At 39.0% G+C, this 21,057-nt stretch overlaps 1 protein-coding gene across 1 annotated transcript in view; it reads right to left on the reverse strand.

Annotated features, from left to right (window-relative positions):
- The window catches only part of CD109 (CD109 molecule), an 83,533-nt gene that overhangs the window by 14,370 nt on the left and 48,106 nt on the right, over window positions 1–21,057 (reverse strand). The window contains exons 20-29 of the mRNA XM_056344387.1: window positions 20,228–20,341; window positions 19,799–20,017; window positions 17,801–17,945; window positions 16,639–16,815; window positions 12,426–12,507; window positions 10,877–11,105; window positions 10,177–10,342; window positions 8,835–9,025; window positions 5,266–5,421; window positions 5,118–5,183 (exon numbers count right to left, since the gene is read on the reverse strand). Coding sequence (XP_056200362.1) covers window positions 5,118–5,183; window positions 5,266–5,421; window positions 8,835–9,025; window positions 10,177–10,342; window positions 10,877–11,105; window positions 12,426–12,507; window positions 16,639–16,815; window positions 17,801–17,945; window positions 19,799–20,017; window positions 20,228–20,341 — 1,545 coding nt within the window. The remainder of the gene's footprint in view (window positions 1–5,117; window positions 5,184–5,265; window positions 5,422–8,834; window positions 9,026–10,176; window positions 10,343–10,876; window positions 11,106–12,425; window positions 12,508–16,638; window positions 16,816–17,800; window positions 17,946–19,798; window positions 20,018–20,227; window positions 20,342–21,057) is intronic.

Here is a 21,057-nt window from a genome sequence, read left to right on the forward strand (position 1 = left end):
ACTGAGCTTTGCTCTGACCCAACACAGTCACTCTTACACCTTCTATCAAAATACAAGAACACGTGCAGCAGACTCAAGCCGAGAAAGGTACTGCTTCTTCATGCAATACACCATTAGCTGCAGAACTACTTGCCATAAGAAGCTGTGGTTGTTAAAAGTTAAGAAATACTTTAAAAGTTACATATTTATGGAAGAAAAAAAGAACCTACCAAGAAACCACCTACCCAGCCAGAGAAAGCACACAGAGATGAACTGTGGATTGGGAAGGCCCCGTATAGCAAATTGATGAAAGGCAAGAGGGCATAGCATTGAGATATCGCTTCATGCTTGCCCTGTTCTAGTAGCCTTCATTGGTCATCCTCTCTCTACTGGTCCCTACGGGATACAGGATAATGAATAGGATCAGTTGCCTCAACACATCTGCTCTAGCCTACTTCTGTACTTACACTCCATAAAAGACAGAAAAAATGAAATTTAACTTTGAGAAAACATGCTAATGTGCTTCAGGCTAACTAACACCTGATGCGATGTTAATGGTAACTGCAGCATCCCTTTGCTGTGGCACAAATGGGACACCACCTCTGACAGAGGACAAGAGAATGGGTTGCAGACTCAGCACTTCAGTGTGATGAATCAGAAAGCTCAACTTTCAAAACCCTAGAATGACAAAATTGAATACAAGAAACTAAGAAAATATTTACTATCAAAGAATAGTTGACATGGCAAAATTGTGATTCTCACCAACAGTAAGTTTGCACAGTTTTCACATACAAACTAATATTCATCATCTGTTCCCTTTGTCATCAAGATAAAACACATGGCAGGGCAGAGGGAGGAATCTTCTTTGATTTTGGTAGAAAAAGAAAACCAGAAAGTAGCTCAAATAACTCCCCTTGCAAGACCCCAACATGTATTTTGCTTGGCTAGGGATAAAGGGAATGAAGAGAGTGCCTCTGGAAAGCCATAGTCCCTTCACAACAGTTTCTGGCAGCTAATGGAAAACTGTCAGTCCAAATTTAAAGGTATAACAGGGGGCTGTCCAAGTTATAGGTTAGCAAGTCTGTTATAGGCTAGCAAGTCTGTGCAAACAGGAGTCTTTAATTTCTGATTTTTGCTTTTGCTGCTACATCTTTCATTCCTTGATATGAAAGTTATGCTCTTTCTTTCAATCCACACACACAATTCCTGTTGCCCTGCCTTGCATCACTGAATTTAGCATGCTGTATGAATACAGAGCCAGTCCTGTACAGGCATTCAGGACAACCATCGTGCAACAGCAAAGACTTATCCTGTAAAACTACTCTGCAGGAGAAGGCAGTACCAAGGATGAAGCCAATCTAGAAAGCCTGCCAGTTAAAGGCATGCAGAAATTTTGGTGAAGACAAGCTGGCGGTGCCTCAATGATATGTCATCACAGAAACAAAGCTGTTTTAACTTTTGCCAGAAAAAGCTAATGAATGGGAATTTACTGCCAATGAAGGATGTCTGAAACCACATACTGAACAGGTCAATCAGCTAGTATTTTCATGGAATAAATTATTGCTGTTATAGTCTGACTTTCCCTTCCCGATTTCTCATGACAAGGAAGGAAAAATCTTTTTCAAAACAGAGTTTAAATTAAAGCCTCCTTCTTTATACACTCTTACTATACCAGTAGGGACAAAAACTAGCATTAAATCAATGAAACAAGCAACTGCATTTCTTCTTAACCCTTTTAAGAAGCAGCTGCCAAAGCTAGAGGCAGATCTGGTCCAGTCTCGTCACGCTGCAACCAGTTCTGGTGAGAGGCCCAAGAAGAGAAAACTAAAAGCTAATTTTCTGCATGAGACAGATGCTTTTAACAGTATCTGACCCAATCAACTGCACCAGGTTTCAAAAAAGTGACTCATTTATAATACTCTAATCGATTTCTCTTTCCCTATCCTTTTTGTTTTTCAACTAGCAGCACAAATGTGCTTGACTGAGGGCATGAATTCAGTGAAATCATCTCCAATATTTTTCTGCCCCTTTTTGACTACTTAGTATCCACTCAAACTGTAATGGAGAAATATGTGTGCGTTTCACAGTGTACCTTTTCCAGTACCATTACACTGATTAACGTTCAGCCTAAGTCCGGTACAAATACACTGAGTGGAAAAAACTGTCAGATTCTCAGTGATGAGTAACAGGTTTTTTCCTCATTCTCTCTCTATACACTACCAAGAGATCAAGGAGATCTCGTTCACCCATCCACTTTGCCCATACCCATCCTCCTTGAGCCTTCCAACCCTCTCCCTCATTGCTAGTCCTGGATTTCAGCGGTATTCTTCCTTCTAGAAAGCATGGGCCATGCCAAATTTTTGAGGCATTTGCCAAGCCCAGCAGACAGCAGAGAGGTATTTCTTCCATGACTTTCAGCAGGCCACCTAGGGAAGACTGCTTCTTTGACTCCTTTCTCTGGAAAGTGCCTTTCGTATACCCTAAACCTACAATCATCCTTTCTTTCTTTCCTCTTGCAGAGAAAGTGTCTTAGGTCTTCCGTGGAATGTGCTCACATAATGAAGGGATAAGCTAGGAGACTCTGTTGACAGCAGGATCATAAAGCTACACATAAACGTCTGCTTTTGCAATTATACTATCCAAAATAAATACATTTTATGTGATCCTGCAGGGTCAAGAGTGAATGCATTGCCAACTTGCACACACAGATAGTGAGATTTCACAAGATATAAGGTGGGGTTGTGGGTTTTTTTCTAAGAATCCATTCTGTTGGGAAAGCAGCCTTTTCCATTAATGGACCAAATCTTGTGTTCTGTGATATTTAAATGAATTACTGTTTTGACACGCCATATTTGGCTAGAAAGTCAAATCCCAGAACAGTGAATCTCACCACTGTACTTTGGCAGGCCTAAGACAATGAAACCCAGCTGAAGGAATGTGATCGCAATGTCACATGCTATCTGATTTATTACATGTGACCTAGATCTAGCTTGTATCTGGGAAAAAGATCAATCTCATTCAAATGACATCAGTGCTCTTTCAGAATACCAGACCTACCAAAGGAAGCAGAAGGCAAGAACCGACCTGAGCAAAGAAAAGGTTTTGGAGAAGCTACTACAGAGTGTTAAGTACAGTATTTTGAATCAAGTCACAGCATCTCTGACTCAAAGCTGCAGGAAAAAAGGCGACAGCACAGTGACCTAAGCATAGAAGATAATCTGGCAATGGTTTCCGAACACCAGTTACTTGGGAGCATATTTGTATGTTCATACAACAAACCAGGAACTTTAACCATGGAGTCAACTACTGGTTATTCTGGGTGGAGGACTTCTGCTCAGTCCTCACCAGACACACTGGTTTGGATGTGAAATTTTCCTGCTGGCAAAAACATAATTGGAACCAACGTGCTTCCACAAAAGGCATTCATTTTAACAAATCGGCATCTTCCAGCAAGAAACAATTTGCTGAAAAGTTTTTGATCTGCTTGCCTGGCAAATAACTTGTCTTAATATCAGGGAAAATTTCTCAACAACGATTAAGGTTAAGTAGCCCTAACTGTTCTGGAACCCTACTTTGTTGCATTCCACATACACACACACTGTAACCACAGATGTGTGAATGCAGTCCTGCTGAGATGTTCATTCCTATCTGGGCCTGCAGGTCTGAATCTAAGCTATACTCTGAAACTTTTGAACTTTGCTGTAAACTTCATTTGCACTTCTGGGAATTAATAAACATGGGTCATGATTTACGGCACTGCGGGTTTTGCAGACTGGTGCTGAATGAATGAGGCGTATCTCTAGCTGCTGTTCACTGCTGATAAGCAGCTCTGAAGGTTTCTTCGCAAAGGTCTTTTATCAAAAGCATATTTACCAACCATCACCATGCTTTTTTGTTTCCCAGACACATAAGAACACCAAAGTGAAGGTCAGGTTGGAAGGAACTTGAGATGGAGTCTGACCTGGCATAAAACTCTGAGATGATTAAAAGCAGCCCAAGTTCAGTTTTCCCAAGTACAGCTAGAAGGAGTCTAGTAGGAATTCTCTGCTTTTGTGATACGCTCAGCAATTGTGAGTTTATCTATATACTTCAAATAAAATGAGTCTCTCATGCTTAGAGGCTAGTATTTCTGTACTACCCATAGCTTTTCAGAAGCCATCTTTTTCACCTGTGTGGTTCTAAGCCACTATCATGGACAGGACAGCAGGGAAGAGACACCCATTAGTGGCCATATCAAATCAGACCCAATACTGTCGTCTTCTCACATTATATTTGTCATAGGGTTAGAGAAAATCTTGGAGGCAGAACAAGATTTCCTGTTATCAGGAAAGAGCAAGCACCTGAAAAGGCTGTTTACAGTTTCCTAGTTCTAAATAGAGTATGAGCTGATCCCAGCTTAATTTGTTTAAATGTAAGTAAAGATGTTTGAATTCATACTACCAAAAGAGTCTTTCACAGGACAGGCGGAGAGGGGACCACTATACCTCCTTCCATCCCTCACCACACCCCCACTTCTGGCTGATGCTAAGCATCTATTACTGCTGGCAGTTTGCAGGATCCTTTGACTCAGTCGTTCATGCTATTTGAGAACAGTGTAAAAATTGCTGGAGATTCTGGCTGTAACAGTCTTTTATTTTTTAACTTTCACAACATTGTTGTATTGTGCTTCAATAAAAGGAAAATAATGCTAATAACTAGCAGTGTAATCTTGTTCTGTACTGATCTGTGCCTTACCATGCTTTACCACAGGTTCTCAATGAGGCACTCCTGCCTGGTCCACATGCCTTTTTTTTAACTCTGACCTTTGTGCCTTCCAATGTATCACTGCAGTGCTTTGTCTTACAGATGGACACTGCATTTCTGCAGGTGGGCAGGGCTGTTTCGATATGGTCCATGAAGTGCCCCAGAACTGTCAATCATCCAGCAGTATTAAAAAGTCCAGGCCATTAAACATAAACAATCACATGAATATGTCCATTCACAATATTTGGTTCAGAGCATTCTTCAATTAGTGAAGTACTTTGGTAGTGATTTGAGACATTTCAGAAGATTGTTCTTATTAGCATGTTTGATAAAGCTCCAAAACACACCTTCCTTATAGAGAGCATATTTTTAGCAAGAATAACTGCACTGTGTACCTGAAAGACAGCAAATCCTACTCCTTGCGCTGCCACTGTAATTGTCATTGGTTGTGCAGGGGCAATCTGAAAGAAAGATAAGCAAAACAGTATTTTCAAAGTACTTTCAGTTAGACTTTACGAAAGTATTCCTCGCTTTCTACAGTACCTCCTTGGTCTGAAGCAGAAAACGGTTTTGAGTATCAATTGAAAATGTTTCTGGCATTTTCAAAGAAGGTGCTGTCACTGTCACATCCATTTCTGTTTTGCTTGCAGTAGTGAGAGTTGCGAATAGACTCAAGGCTTGCAGAGCCACCACCGTGTCCTGTTGAGAGAAACAAATCCTGCATTGAAGAAGCCATCTGCACAGAGAAGTTCCTGTTCATTGGCCATGCCTCGGGGACCTCACAGTTCCTGCATTATCCCATTTGTTGTTTATGCTGGAGTCTTCATGCAGCCACCTCCACACCTCCACTGGGATTCCGCTGGTATGAAAGATCCCAGCACAGAAGAGGGATGGCAACACAGGACAAGTTAGCTACTGTGACATACAATGGAGAATGAACTGGGAGCCAGCTAAGGAAGTTCTGCTCTTGTGCACGCTATGTGGAAGACCTGACATGGTGGTAGACACAACAGTCAGAATCACATACCATGTGAAGAGTGAAGAGAAAGCCAATGAGGAAAGCAATCTGCTTTCTAGATTTATTTGGTGACTATGCATTAAATATCCAATACTGCACAGGAGTTATTCAGGGTACCTGACCACTGAAGCAAAAGCTACAGGTCTGAAAAAATATTAACATTTATTAAAAAAATAGCCTGAAATGAGTTTTTATCATACCCCTGGAAACAATTTCAAAGGTATTCAGCCCATTTTTTAAACTCTATATTTGAACTAAAGGTTTTGTGCAATTGTTTAACCACTGCAGAATATGTTTATAAACACAGTATCATATATCTATACGTAATTTTTTCTTTTCTTTGTGTATGATTGCAGGCTTAGCTCTCCAAGTTTTGAATACAAGAGGCAGTTTTTGAATATTTGGTCCATCACAGTTTAGTGAATGATAATTTTAACATCCACTGTTTTCTAGAAAAAAAAAATTATGTCTCTAACGCTTCTCAGGGATTTTTGCTGTTATGTAATTCATTTTGCACCTATTTTTAACCAGTGACAGTGAAGGAATTGGCTTGCAGGCTCAGCATACAGAGGTGGTTTGTTTATTCTTAGGTCACTTCTAGTAACAAAATGCTAACATAACAGAAGCTTTGATGAGCTATGACATGGTGATTGTGCCATACCTTAAGGTGCCACTATGTGCTGCCTATTCACTCTAAACGATTAGAAACCACTCTCCTTCCCATGCCCCATCCTTGTCTGAGATGACCTGCTTCACTGATTTCTTAAAATCCAGAAAGATCAGCTGATTAGCAGCAGTGCCAAAGTTGCTGGTGCGCTGAACCACTACAGCTGAGATCCCAACTCCAGTGCTTAACATGGTGTGAATGAAGATACAACTAATGGGCTACAAAAACATTCAATAGTCTGGAGTAAGTGGCTGACTTTTTCAGTAGGAGGCTAATATTTACCCTGAAATAGTATCTTCAAGTACTTCTTTGCATCTGAATGACTCTGCCCTTACTCAGCCCACTCACATGTCAGTTTGTGATGAAGATACACAGCTTGGAAGCCCAAACTGAAAAAACTTCTTTCACACTGAAGGGAATGAAACTACAGTGACCTATCAGATCTGTATGTCTGATCTATCTTACAGACCTAAGGGGCTCTAAGATCTTGTTGGAGAATCTGATCTTAATCAACTGAAAGCAGAAATACGCTTGCCCTTACCTAAGCTGTGAAAACCAAGGAATACTGTGAAGCGCTTTTTCCAAGTCCTTACAATTACATTTCTCACATTTACATTTCTCACCCTAAATTCAGAGTTCAAAATATCTAGAAATGCTATCTGACATTGCTGAACACGACTTCAGAGCTCTTCCACATCCTAGGCTCAAAAGACTCCCAGAAACACAGGTGAAAAACAAGAAGGCAAAGAACCACCTGCAGAGAAGATAAATGTTCCCCTTGGCATGCTCTAAAGCAGGAGGCATACCCAAGACTTTTCACCAGGACATATTCACATCTGAAACATAAGGTACACAGCTCAGTATGACAATGCTGTGTCAAATACACAACCTGAAAAGTTAGGAAATACGGTCTCAAGCCAGACTCACAGGCCCACCCCTCTTGCCCAGCAACACAGTCTTTGCAGAATTTGCTACTCTTTCCTACCCTTTAAAACTACATTCATATATATGCTACTTTTTGTGTGAATTGTATTCCTATATATATGAAACATGTACATTTTATGCCCAAACATTGAAAGTATTATAAAGCAAAATATACTGATTGCAAATCAAGAGTAAACTATACCATGTATACAAATTGCAAGAAGTTATCCTAATTTACAAAACATCACACATGCAACAGATTACTTCCCTACTTACTGTTTAAAAATATATTAAGTTTCTAATGCAATAAACTCATGGAAGGAAACACTTCAAATATTTTTTTTTTAAGCAATCTTAGAAGTTAACGAAAAGTATGGAGTCATTTCCATAAATTAAAAGAAGGCATCTGGAGAGACACTGTAGTAATTCTGAAATCAAAATAGCTTAGACCATAGAAGAACAAAAGGATTAAATTCATTTCTCAACTTCACCCTCAAGGGTAAATGGTACGCTGCTGGATTTTCAAACTTTACCAGTAAAAATTGTTTCTGAAGAATACAGAAAAGCTTTTTCAACTCATTTAGTGCTTCAATCAGCCTCTTCAAATAATAAGCAAGGATTAATGCATCAGGAAAATACTAGAACCTCTGGGCAACTAAGCTGGTTCTTAAATTGCATTTTATTTAGTAGAACTAATTTCAATTAATATGAACAAACGTTTGAAAATAATGAAGGATGGCCTGTACAGCTTGGTACTAGGCAGCACAATGAAATGTGACATTTTACTGTGACCAGCATTTGCAGTTAATTTAAAAGCTAGTTTAAACTAATGCAATCCAAAGGACTATACACATTTTCTGGATGCCGGCACAGCTTACAAGATGTGGTTTCAAGAACATGGAAACCTCCTGGAGATAATGAAGATCTTCCAAATTTCATGGCCCATCAAAAATCTATGCAATAATGAGGACAAAGTACATTATTAAGTTAAGACCAACTGCCAACAAAGGCACTAGGATGAGCTGTTTCTCTAAAACCTACTCCCCTTTATTATCTTAGTTAATAGCCTTTCAGGAGTTTAAGGACCCACATATGGAAAGAATAGAAAGAGGTTCCTCTCCTTGGGAAGAAAGTAAGCAGAGATATTTATCATACTTGCTTGGAAAATCTGATTAATTATTTTTCCACTGGCATCACTTCTTCTTCTTAATTTAAGATTTTCTGTTATATTTTATACAACCAAGGTGACCCTCTAATTCTGTTTTTTATTACACATGCCAATATACTAAAATTGGTAGTCCAGGTTTAAGATGCTAATAACATAAAGAATGCAAGCTTGCACATAACAGAGGCTGTTACAGCAAAACAAAATTCAGTAATTATCACGTAAAAAAACCAAATGGTCTCTTTTTCTTTTTTTTTTTCCTTTTTTTTTTTTTTTTGTATTAAATATATAGTGCTTATTTAGAAAGTATAATGAAACTCCTCGAGACAAGCTATTACCTGAGTAGAAGAAAATCCCCCAAGGTGATTTCTTTGCTGACTTAACCATTTCATAATAGGGATGCCCTCTGCTAATCTGTCTTGATGAAAGTGTGAGAGCAGAGCATATGCTGCAAGTTCAATATCGATGGACCGTGGCTGCCATGAATCAGAAATTTCAGAAGCAGGTGTTATCCAGAAACGAAATTCTCCTGCAAAAGGAACCAACAATAACCTCAGATCCACAAACTGAAGTCTTTGAACTTCTGGGAAAGACTTTCCTGGGAAAGGGAAATCTCTTAATTAATGTCTACATATGGGATCTAGCAAGCTTCTTTAAAAGTGTTAATGTTTAGGCACATGTCCTGTAAAGGACTGACTGAAGCACTTCATCAGCAGTGGCTGAACTCAGCTACAAAAAAAGCTGGACTCCAAATAGTCACTCCCATTGATTTCAGTGAACTTTACATTGATCCTTTTGTCATCAGTCCGAAGTGCTCACATAAAGGGGCCCTTGTGAAAAGGCCACCTCATTGCTGGGGTGCTACTTTCTCTTCCAGACTAGCATCTTGAGCAGCACAGCTGCTCACTAGGCTCATTCTTGAGTCAAGTCTTCTAAAAAAGTGACTTCCTCCCTTATCAAAAGTGACTGTCTGAAAGACCTAACTCGGTAAACACAGAGGGACACCCAGAAGGCTCCATTTCTAGGCTACAACATTAATCCCTTCAGATTTTTCAAGAGGACAGTTACTATTATGAGCCAAAAAAACCTTCCATTTCTTATACTCCATATAGCCTGTCCTTTCCCCAGAACAGGGGAAAAAGCTGAGTCATGCTGAACTCAGAATTTAAATATAATGAGACAATTATAATGAGAGATTTCCTACAGGAAATGCAACAGACCTCTGCACTGTCTTACAGAAAGTCCAATCTTTCAGTTCTTCATTACAATACTGATTTTAACTAGTTGCCTCCCAACACCCTCCTGATCTACTCAAACCACTTTGGAATAGCTAACCTCATCCACCTCTCTTTAACCAGGCTGATCTTACAGTTGCACATAACACCACAGGAAAACTTGACAAGTCATGTTCTTCAACAGCATCATGGTACTCCCATCAGGAACACGGTGACTGAGACTGAAAGGCCTAGCTTTGTTGTGAATTGTCATTCATTTACGGACACTTTTCATTACGGCTGTCTTGGAAGTTCTCCACTTATTCTCTGTATCATACTCAAAACATTTGAATTCAAAAGGGTTCTCTTCATCTCTAATTCTATACCAAGTTGTAGATATATGATAGGTGGTTTTAAATTTGACAAAAATCCATCTATACAACTGTATAAGATAGTTGTGCAATACCTTGGTGTTCTGCTCTCTGGTTCAGTAAATTCAGGGCCTCCTTTGCTTTTGTACTTTTTGCCCAGGACAACGCATATGTAACAAGTGCCAAAGTGTAATTATCCGAAATGCCTTCTTCTAGTTTATCTTCTAGAAAGTTTGTAGCACTCTTGATGACATAAGCATGCTGGAAACAAAGAGCATAATGAGGAAAGTACAGTAAATAAATATATATATTGAAATATTAAAATTTAAAAGAAAAATTTGTACAGAAACAGAAACATTACTATCACCAAACAACAAAGAAATACTGAAAATCTCTTCCAGAGTCACAGGCACAAATCTCAAAGGCAAGCCTTTTGATCTGGCACTGTCCTTTATGAACGTGAGTAATCTTAATTAAATCAACTGGAATGACTTAACATCCTAAGGATAGTTCCCACCATAAATTTCTTTGTAAGTTCTTGGACTAAAGCCATGACAATGTTCTTGCTAAAAGCAACTGCCTTTAGATTTTTACAAAGGCACATAAAATTGAAGGGTCTAACAGCACAACTTTATATTGTCTCTGGTAGATAAGGGAAGTTGAACAAAATCAGGTCAAATTTTGTCTCTGTTCAGATGTCCCTCTATTGCCTTAAACTACCAAGCGTTTTCCAGGTACTCTGACAATTTATGAAGCATTTCAGTAACAAGGAATTCTATTTATGAATTCCATTACCTGTTTATCTGGGAATCCTAGGAGGGATGACATGATATAAGCTGTGAGAGTGACTGGATTATTGGCACCTCCTTGAAGATCACTGTGTAACACTTTCCCAGGCTCATTAAATTCTCCATTTAATTTCTGATGCCGGACAATCCATTTAGCTGTATCCACAAGTACGTCTTGGTCAATATCTATGAATGGACGAGCTTGAAGGAAACATCTTAATACAAAAGCTGATAACCTTGGGGAAAAGATTAAGTAAGTATCACAAAATTAGCAACGTATTACAGCTTTTTCTGTTTAAGATGATATAAGAATACAGTGATGCATACTACATGTTCTACACACATCTCCCAAGCACAGAGGAAAATATATGCCTCACCCAGACAAGCAAGTAGATTAAGCTTAACCCTCAAAAAAATGAGGTTATGTCCTTGTTCCTAAAGATCACCCCTTTAACAGCTGTTATGTTTAAAAAACAAATACAGAGTATAGACTCCAAGTCTGCCAGCACATGTACATCTTTATTCAAATGTTGCTCTCCTGCCTTCTGCTGCTAGGCTAAAGCGGCAAAAATCAGTTTACAAAGTAACGTAGTTATGAGCATGATGTTAATTATCATGATCATTCCTGTAACGATACCATTGAAACAGCCTTTTTTATCTTATTATTAACAATGCCAAATCCTGCTTTGACTCCCTTCTTTGCCAAACATGTATTCACGTAACCTGTCACTGCACTATTTAAGTACCACAGTTGCCAGTACAAATAAATTATCTTCATTTTCCAATCCATCAGTTCTGAGTCAAAGGCAAACCCTGCTGATGTCAACCAAAGACGCTCAACGACTCCAGGAGGAGTGACTCAATCAGTGGCACAGTAACCGGGATAGTTCTATTTAAAGTCAGAAGTGCGCACTGAAACGCTTAAGTGTATTTACACTAACCGACACCGGTTAGCTGAACAAAGAGCTAGAACTTGTCTCTTTGCCATCTGCCTAGCTTCCACTACGGTGCTCTCTATGCTTCTCAGGGTAACATTCAGCACTTGGAAGGCTTTTTCAGCTGTATTTACAGTCTCAAAAAAAGGAGGTATGTGCAAGGTAAGTATGAAAGATTTTTACCACCACTAACTGTTCACCCCCTAGGAAATGCCTCAATCAGCCTTCAGCCTCCAGTACGGAAAGAACTGAAAATCTGTTTGAAGCAATGATGATCACATAGCCCTAAATGGTTTCAGTCAACTGCAAGAGTAAGTCATTTAATTATTATTCTTCATTCCTTTGAGGAAAGCAACACAAAAATTTTCAGACCAAGCTAGTCCCCTGGCTAAAATAATTCATCATTCATCTTTTGTGAAATGAAGAAGTCTTGCCCTAATAATGGCTTTGACAGCACGTTATTCAGTGGGATGACCTTAGAGTTGGCCTAAACACCTAATGAAAACCAGGCAGAAGGCTAATACAACTGGAAATTTTTACCAGCTTCACAAAAAAATTTTAGTTGCAGGGAAAGTATCTAAAATACTCAAATTCTACAGTGAATCTGGCAGAACTACTTACCACGTGCTCCCAGAGGGATCTTCATTTCCAAAGGCACTAAACGAGCCATCATCCCTCTGGAAAAGCAGCTCTCTTTGGTAGCCTGAAGTGGAAAAGCAGAGATGGGTATTGAACACTTCCCTCTCATGACAGTTCCAGCACAAACTGCCTGCTCATCTGAAGCGAGGCACTTTCTAAGGGTGAGAAGGGCAGAACCTGAGCTTGTATTTCATAAAAAATGTCCCAAACATGTAGCAACACACAAAACTGCAAGGAAGATGATGAGAAAGTGGGCAGCAGTAACACTAAGGATCCATCTATAAAAGCAGAACCAGAAGCTCCCATTCCCACGCATCTGCCACCCAAACACGACAGCTCAGTGCAGAGAGACATGCTCCCACGTAACTCGGTGGCTTCAGGAGTGCAGCAGCAAGCGCAGAGCGGAGTAGCAGCTATAGTTGAATGCTTCATTGCTTTGGGGAGCTGGAGTTATATGTGCCTACAGAAGCACTCTATCTTTCCAGCAGAAGGAAGCACAAGCGAAAATGAAGTCTTTTGCAACTGGAAGGGCAAGGGTACAGCAAAGCTACAAATGCTGCTACAAAGCAGACCCTTTCAGCAGCTTGCTTTTGTGAAATCAAAGGATTAGCTAGCACAAAAGCACACTGGAAGAAGCTGTTCTGAAATGAGTAAAAAATTTCAAAAGACCTGAAGGTCCTGAAATCCTGAGAGGGACCCATTCAAAATGTATCCAAAGATTTTTCAGTATCCAGAACAAGTGCAGCTCTCTCCTGACTGCTGAATATCTATAATAAAAGGGCCCCCACAGGGCTCACTAGCTGCTCACAACCACCTAGCAGCACCCTTAATAGCCGATTTCACTGCAGAACCAATGTTCATTAATCTTAAGAAATTAAGAGCTTTCTATGATATGCTATTTACTGTAGTTCCTGATACCTAAAGCTTTCCTTCCCTTACATTTTGCTTGCCATTTGTGTATCCAGAACAATAACTGTATCTATTTATAGCATTTTGGAAGACATCTTTTCTTCTTTCCTCCCACCTTGTCTTTCTCCTTGGCTTTACTGTTTTAGCTATTATAATTAAGAAAGTATATTCATTAGTCTAACACCTGACAGACACAATAGTGAATCAGCCAGGCAGAAGGAAAACCCTCAGCCAACCATCACTAAGTCCTACACAAATTAATGATTTTAAATATGTCCCATGAGGTCCATCCAGCCACAACCGTTCCCATCCAAAATGTTCTCTGCTTTCACTGATAAAGGATTAATTACTTGTTTACATACTATCCGGAATATAGATACACAGTGAGCGAACCACACCACTAATTACTGAGGAACAAATGGCCTGGTACCTCAATCTAAGTTACAGTGTAAGATGAAATCCTAGTCAGGTCTCTGTATTATAGAGGACATATAAAGACGTGAATCTGAGCTGCTATAGTATACCAGTGCATTTTCCCATACAAACTCCTATCCCAGTAGCATCAGGTTAAGTTTTTGTTTCTTTAGAAGAGTTTGGAATCACAATTTCAAATTTAATATAAAAAAATCGAACTTAAATAAAGGGGTTTTATAATGTATTAACATGACAACAGTGGTTGATTACACGGTTAAAACTGGTGAATCTTTCCCATACAGAAAAATCTGTCATCCCAGTTAATGACCTTGAGAAGTCAAGCCCTCCTGAGTGGGAGGAAAAAGGAAGAAATGGCATTTCTCACCAAGGGAAGCAAGAGTCAATGTCAAAGTTTAAGCCTCAAAATAACGTGCTATGAGGAACACAAATATATATATATATATATATATATATATATACACACACAAATAGATTGCTTCCTTTTCAAAAGTATCTGACTGCAAGGCTTGAGAACTGAGGTCTACTTCTCTGTGGGACAAGCAATATATATTATAATCACCATCCCACTGGTAGCGTAAAAGCACAAAACTAAGACCAACGGCCTGCTTAACAAAGAATGCTGAGCAGCCCTTACACAGGGATAAATTAATCTCCAAATTTGTCTAAGATTGGGAGGGATCAGAAAGATGAGCAGAACCAGGGGGAGGATGGAGCGATCACACAGCTATTTCCTGCAGTTAGCTTGCTTTCTTCTCAATGCCAACCCCACTGCAGTCATGCAAGTCTCCAAACATGAGAGTATCTAACATGGGGAAGCCTGCAGAAATGCTGGAACGGAGACCTGGGGGCTGCGAACCACCGCGTTCATTCCAATCAAACATGAAAAACAATACTTCAAATGTCAACACGTTCAAGTGGAAAAGCAAGGAAAAGATGGATCCTATTATGATGATGTACACTAGTAGTCCCAGAGGACTAGCTGGAACCAAAGAGATGCAGGAGGCTCACTGAGCAAGGCCGAGAGTGCACTGGGACAGAACAGGCTTCAGGAATATGTGGAAGAACTAAAGGGTCTTGCATTTCAAATGGCTTGGATATACTGCTCAAACTCATTGCTTGCTTTGGGTCTAGCACCAAAGTTTTCAGACAAACCAGGATTTTTTTTTATTTCTGAAGAAGTGATTTTGAGATGGGATCTGTCATTCCCACAACTGAAGGAATTTTTTTCCTTCAGAAAGGCACCTTTTCTTTCACTTTGCCTTTGTTTTAGGTAAATAAAGACTGCTAAAACAAAGATCGTATAGCAGTCTCTGCTAGCTATATGATCCCTTCTTCTCACAAGCATTTAGCCCTAAAATTAATTATATTTACTTCAGATTATGAGGTCATGTTTTCAAATATTTAGTGAATTCTGACATCTGATCTATTTTAAATTAAACTTCCTGACAATCCTATCAAAAACTGAGCAACTAAAAGTTACATCTCAAACTAAAGATAAATTTCAACTTTAAGATTACCTTTCAAAAAGAATCAGTGGAACAACTGAAATCAATTGTTAAAATAAAGCAGAAAACCAGAGTATTTTTCACGTTGTGGCTCTTTTCTATCTTAAGCTTACAAATATTTCAGCACATTAATTGGTTTTGCTATTATAGTGTTAAAAACATGTACCTAAATTCAAAGCTGCAGGAACAAGTTAAGTAACACAATATTTTGCATATGTGACATTTAATCCTATAATTTTCACTTGCTTTGAAATAAATACAGTACTGGAAAACTTCAGAAAATTATGGTAGCAAAAGTCAGGCTTCAAAGAGCGGCAGACTGCTTACAAACTTCAGAGTAGCTGTTTACATAACACATCTCTTCTCCCCCCCTTACTTTTCAACTAAATCGTGTAGTAGGAAGGGTTTAAAAAAAATCAGTTAACTGCTTTTACTGCTTTTGACAGAAAATTGGGATCTTGATGAAAGGAAAAATTATTTTGAGCTGTGTCTTTTCCAAGGGAAATGTCAACAACTTAAAAAAAAATAAATCAAACACCCAACAAAAAAAAAACAAAAAAACCTGAGACTTAAACATTTGAAAATGTCATCATAGCACCTTAGTAGGGGTGTAGCTCACATGAGGATAAACTCATTCCTCTCTGTGAACCAGGCTCTCAGCATGCAGACTGACACATGGCGAGCGTGGTACATCGCAGTTAGACACTGCCTGATCCAAAAGGCACAGAGAGGCATAGTGCAACTAAGCTCTCCACACTTTGTGACGCCTTGCAGTATTTCCTAATTAAAATATACAACAATGTCTAACTAAAATTTTCCAGCTTTTCATCTCCAGCACAGAGCTCACTTCTGATCAAGTCTAAAACCTGGGTATGTGAAAGACAGCCACCAGAGCAACCGCAACTCCTTGAGCTTTACAAGGACGTGGCAGGATGGGGATGGTGTCACTGAAGACAGATACACACACGGGATGAATATAGTTCACTCTGCCCACTGACTACTTTTCAACCTCTGTGCCTCAAGCAGAGGTCAGAAATGTTCGCTTACAGTTCTAGCAAAGGAGAAATACAATCACCTAGGAAATACCTAAGAATTACCTTCTAAAATGCATTTTTTGTCTTAAAAAAAAAGTAACTATTTAAAAACAGCTTGTTTTTTTCTGAGCAAACTTGTCCTTGTAAACAAAACCATTTGCTCTTTAATTCTTTCAGCCCAGAAAAGTAAGAGAAGATGAGCTTTTCTTCAAGTTAGAGCAGTATTTCAAGCACCAAATGCAAAGTCACAGATATCTTTTTACTAGTAAGAGTTCTTAAAAAATCTAACACCTTGCCTTTAAGCATACAGACCTTTTCTCATAAATGATACAGCTTTTGATTTAATATCCTCTCTCAGCTGCCTGGTTTTAGTCAGGTATTGCAAAACATAAACATTTGGAGCAAAATTGATCATATTCTGTTCACCACAGCCATAAGGCATCTTGATCAGTGATGACAAACCATTGATAGAAGGCCCAAGTAAATCACCTGAAAGATAAAATGTAATGAAAATAAATTAGAGCTTATCACAAGTAAATAGATAGACAAAAAGTGTGGTATCATCTAAACTGCAAGAAAATACATTAGGAACGTTTATACTAAACACCACTAACCAGGCAGAAAAGATACTTCATCTTCTGATTAACTTTGTGCCCACTGACCCACCTCCCCACAGACCTTTCCAAATAGAGTAATTTCAAACAGCTACCATTTAAAAAAAAAAAAAAAGAAGAAGAAACAAAAGATATTTAATCCTGGAAAATGTTTCAATAATGGTACATATTTGAAAATTCCTGTATTTCATCTCTCACCTACAGTTACCAAAGCCTAGATGTCACAAGAAACAATCATCAGTCAGGTTTTAGGTTTTATTCTGCAGACAAGCAAAATTTAAACAGGATATGTGCAAACTTTGCAGGACCTTTCTTATTAAAATCCGACTGCCCCTCTAACTCTGCAAACAGATAGTCAATACCACAATATTGCAAATTACATAAATTAAAGGAATAACACATTCCATCCATAAAGTTTTCTTACACTTATTCTAATGCGTGATGATAAATTATTTTGAATTAATGATTCAACCTATTAATATAGCAATTACATAAAAATGAATGCAGTTCCCTAAAAATCTATAAAGCAACAGCCATACTGGGCAAAAATGTTGTAAGGGTTATTCAGCAGGGGCTCTGAAAGAAGCTCTGGCAAATCCAGCTAGGGTAGCTCAGGTTATTACATACCAGCCTACTTGCTCTACTTGACATAGTTTACTACTTCTAGTTAGTACTGGCAACTGCTCTGTTCTTTAAAAACCACCTATGCCTACAGGGCAAAGATGCCAGCAGCTGGATTATGGACATATATATTTTAGATACTGAGTTCAACAAAAGCCCAGCTGGCAAAAAAGTATTTAAAAAAAAATACAGTTGACCAGTAAATAATAAAGATGGAGACAGAATAAGATAAACCTTACCAACAGCAGTGACCTGCACTCTCTCACTGCCACTTACAACATCAGAAGGAAAAGTGAAATCCAAAGTTTTTGACACTACTTGTGGTTTATTCTCTGTCAAATCCAAAAGGACGGTCTGAGAATATATCTGTTCCAATCCTTCAGCCTATCAAAATAAAGATAGGATTACTGTAATCTCCAACAGTTTGTTACTTTTAGGACAGGAGTTGCATGGTTACAGTACTGAGGGGTCTAAAACACTGACAGGTATTCTGTGCTGCCAGCTAGCATATCAAGAACCTGAGCTATTGGCCTCTCCAAACTGACACAGAAATGTTTCTCTCATTATGAAGACCTACCTCAACTACTACATGTGAATTACAAAAATACACCCACAAAGTCAATGAGAGCATCTCCGATTCCAGTGAGCTCCAGGCCAAGCACAGAGCTCCATGGCTGAGCACATGCCAAGGCTGGAGGTAGTACCTTTCATGCTGTCTGCAATCCTACAGCCTGTCATACAAGGAGGACTTAAACTGAAGTTAGGTACATGGACATAAAGGTTTTGCTTCCTCGTGCATGAAAAAATCCCTTAAGAAAAATTGTCCTCGAAGCAGAGAAAATAAATAGGTTTCTGTCCTCAGCCTACACCTTGGTCTAACAGGCTTTTATTCTCTTCTGCACAACAGAACTTCAACAGAAAGGTCAGTAAGTAGCTCCACTGGAAAACATCTCACAATCCTGCAAGATAGTGGTTTTAAGGGGTCTAAGAAGAGGCTGGCTCTGCTCAGCCTGGAGAAGAAAAGGTCCAGTGTCGCAGCACTCTCAAAACTAACCAGCTGCAACAAAGTCTTTTACCATCACATACTATCATATTCTTCACACCAGTCCCTCTGCTGCCTTCTCCTAGTCTCTCCTCATGCAGGGGGCACTCTCTATTTTTCTTCTCTCTGCTTCTTCCTTGGCTGCCCGACCACTTAACAGAACCAGCCACAGCTGCATCTTGTCTACATCAGCCAACCCACCGCCCCTGAAGCCAGTCCACAGCTGTATGTTATCAATATTAATTAACCCAGCTTCACTCCTCTACAGTTCAGGAGGTTTCATCAATGTGTATAAATACCTTATGGCAGGGTGTAATGATGGAGCTAGGCTCTTTTCAGAGGTGCTCAATAGCAAAGCAGGAGGCAATGCACACAACTTGAAATAAAGGGATTTCCTTTCAACTATTAAAAAAAAAACCAAACTTTTTGAACTGTGAGAGTGTTTAAACACTGGAACAAACTGTTCAGAGAGGCTGTGAAGGCCCTGTCCTTAAGGAATTAAAAACCTGACTGTACAAGGTTCTGAGCATCCTGCTGTAGTCTATCCTGCCCTGAGTAAGAAGGTAAGGCTACTCCCTTCCAACCTCAACCATTCTGATTCTATGATCTTAAGCACTTATTTTAGGATAAGATGTACAAATGTCTACTATCATTCACTGAAATGGAGCCTAACACGAACCAGACTTCGATGTCCAAAGTCAGGCCAGTCTTACCAGTTTCTGGTTTATCAGAAAGTCTGGAGGCTAGATTTCCACCACTAGCAAAATACATAAATGTTCATATAAAATAGGCTTTGAACTAAAACCAAGTGTATGGCAAAATTGATTGCACTTATCCATAACAAATGTATTTGGTCCACTCTCCCCAGATTATTAAGGTATCTTAGCAGCAGGGGTTCACTGATGCACAAACAGGTTTCACCTTGCTTTCAGAAGCATTTGACAAACTATCTTGTTGTTGAACAAATATCTGTTGTAGAACAGATCTATACATTAATTCCTGGAAGGAGATCTAAAGAATTTTAAAGGAGAAATTATTTTAAAAGAATTGCTTTCGACTTACAGCCACCTGACCCAAAACCAACCTTATGAAGCAAGAGGCGGACAAGTAAATTGGTTTGCATTTTTGCTGCCCACTGTTGTCTATTTTAGGCAACAACTTATTTCAGGAACAAGCCAAGCTGCAGACTGTTTACCTTTACTAAAACTTTCTGGATGACAGCATCAGAAGCAGCAGATGATATTGCTGTCACTTTGATGGGAATCTCTCCCAACTTTTTTGGCTTGATTGCGAATTGAACAGTTTTCCCATCTTCACTTGGTACAGATACAGACTGCTGATCTTCTGTAGCATTTATTTCATTGGATGTTAGAATAATTTCAAAAGCATCATTCATATCCAGGATCACAGTAACCTGTAAATACAGTAACATTTGCAATACAATAGTGTTAATTTTGAAGAACCGCTTTCATAAGCTGCCACCTTTTTTGCGTATAAATAGCTTTATAGTCTGCCCACCGAAGAAAATATTAAAGTTCTCACAAGAGAAAGACATGGTCTCCACCAGTGATGAAAACTCTGCAGTGTCTAGTAACATTTAAGTACAAAGAGTCTGGTTTTTTACCTCAGCTTCTTCTTTCAAATAATTAAAGATGTTCACTTCCAAAATGAACTGCTCTCCTCTGATGACAGAGTATGGAAGGTTGAGGAAAATGAAGAAAGGTTGAAAAGCTTCTAACTGCAAAACAAAATCAGCAATGAACCCCTACTAGCATGAAAATGACTATACAGCTTGTCTTCTGATCACTTTTACATTCAGATGACACAGTATGTTTACTTGTACTATACAGTTAACAAAATGTATTACTGCAGGGCTGAAGCAGAAGCAAAAGATGCTTCTGGTCATTAGCACCTTTGTGGGAATGCAGCAGCGTCATTCAGATGAGAGCTGCTGGCAGCTTTCACAGGGCAAGTTCCAATACAGGCACCTGAATTGGGGCTAAGAGTCTATCATCTGCAAGTCTGGAAGCTGTGATCTGTTCTGACAGCTCATTAAGGTACATGTGAACTGTTTTGAGTGCACAAGTAATGGATGATTAGGAATGTGCCAGTTGCTTTATCTCCATGTCAATACAGAACTGCATATTGGAATACAAAACAACTAACTCTCCCAAATTCTGTAATTCACCAGCACCTTAAAATGCGTTATTTTGTAAAATTAACCTTGGCATAAGTTCTTTATTTATATTTCAAAAAATACATCTTTTCTTAATTACAAGAAAAACTGTAGAAATATACCAGCAAGCAGTTACTTTTATCTGTGAACAGAGGGTTTTGGATGAAGTCCTGGCTCCAAGAAGTCAGTGGTAAGCTCTCATCAAGCTGAATAGGATCAAAATTTCACTGTTTATGAACATCTGTACAATAAGAACAGCTGAAGCATGATATCCTTTA

This window comes from Falco biarmicus, chromosome 6, assembly GCF_023638135.1.
Source record: "Falco biarmicus isolate bFalBia1 chromosome 6, bFalBia1.pri, whole genome shotgun sequence".
Taxonomy (NCBI): domain Eukaryota; kingdom Metazoa; phylum Chordata; class Aves; order Falconiformes; family Falconidae; genus Falco; species Falco biarmicus.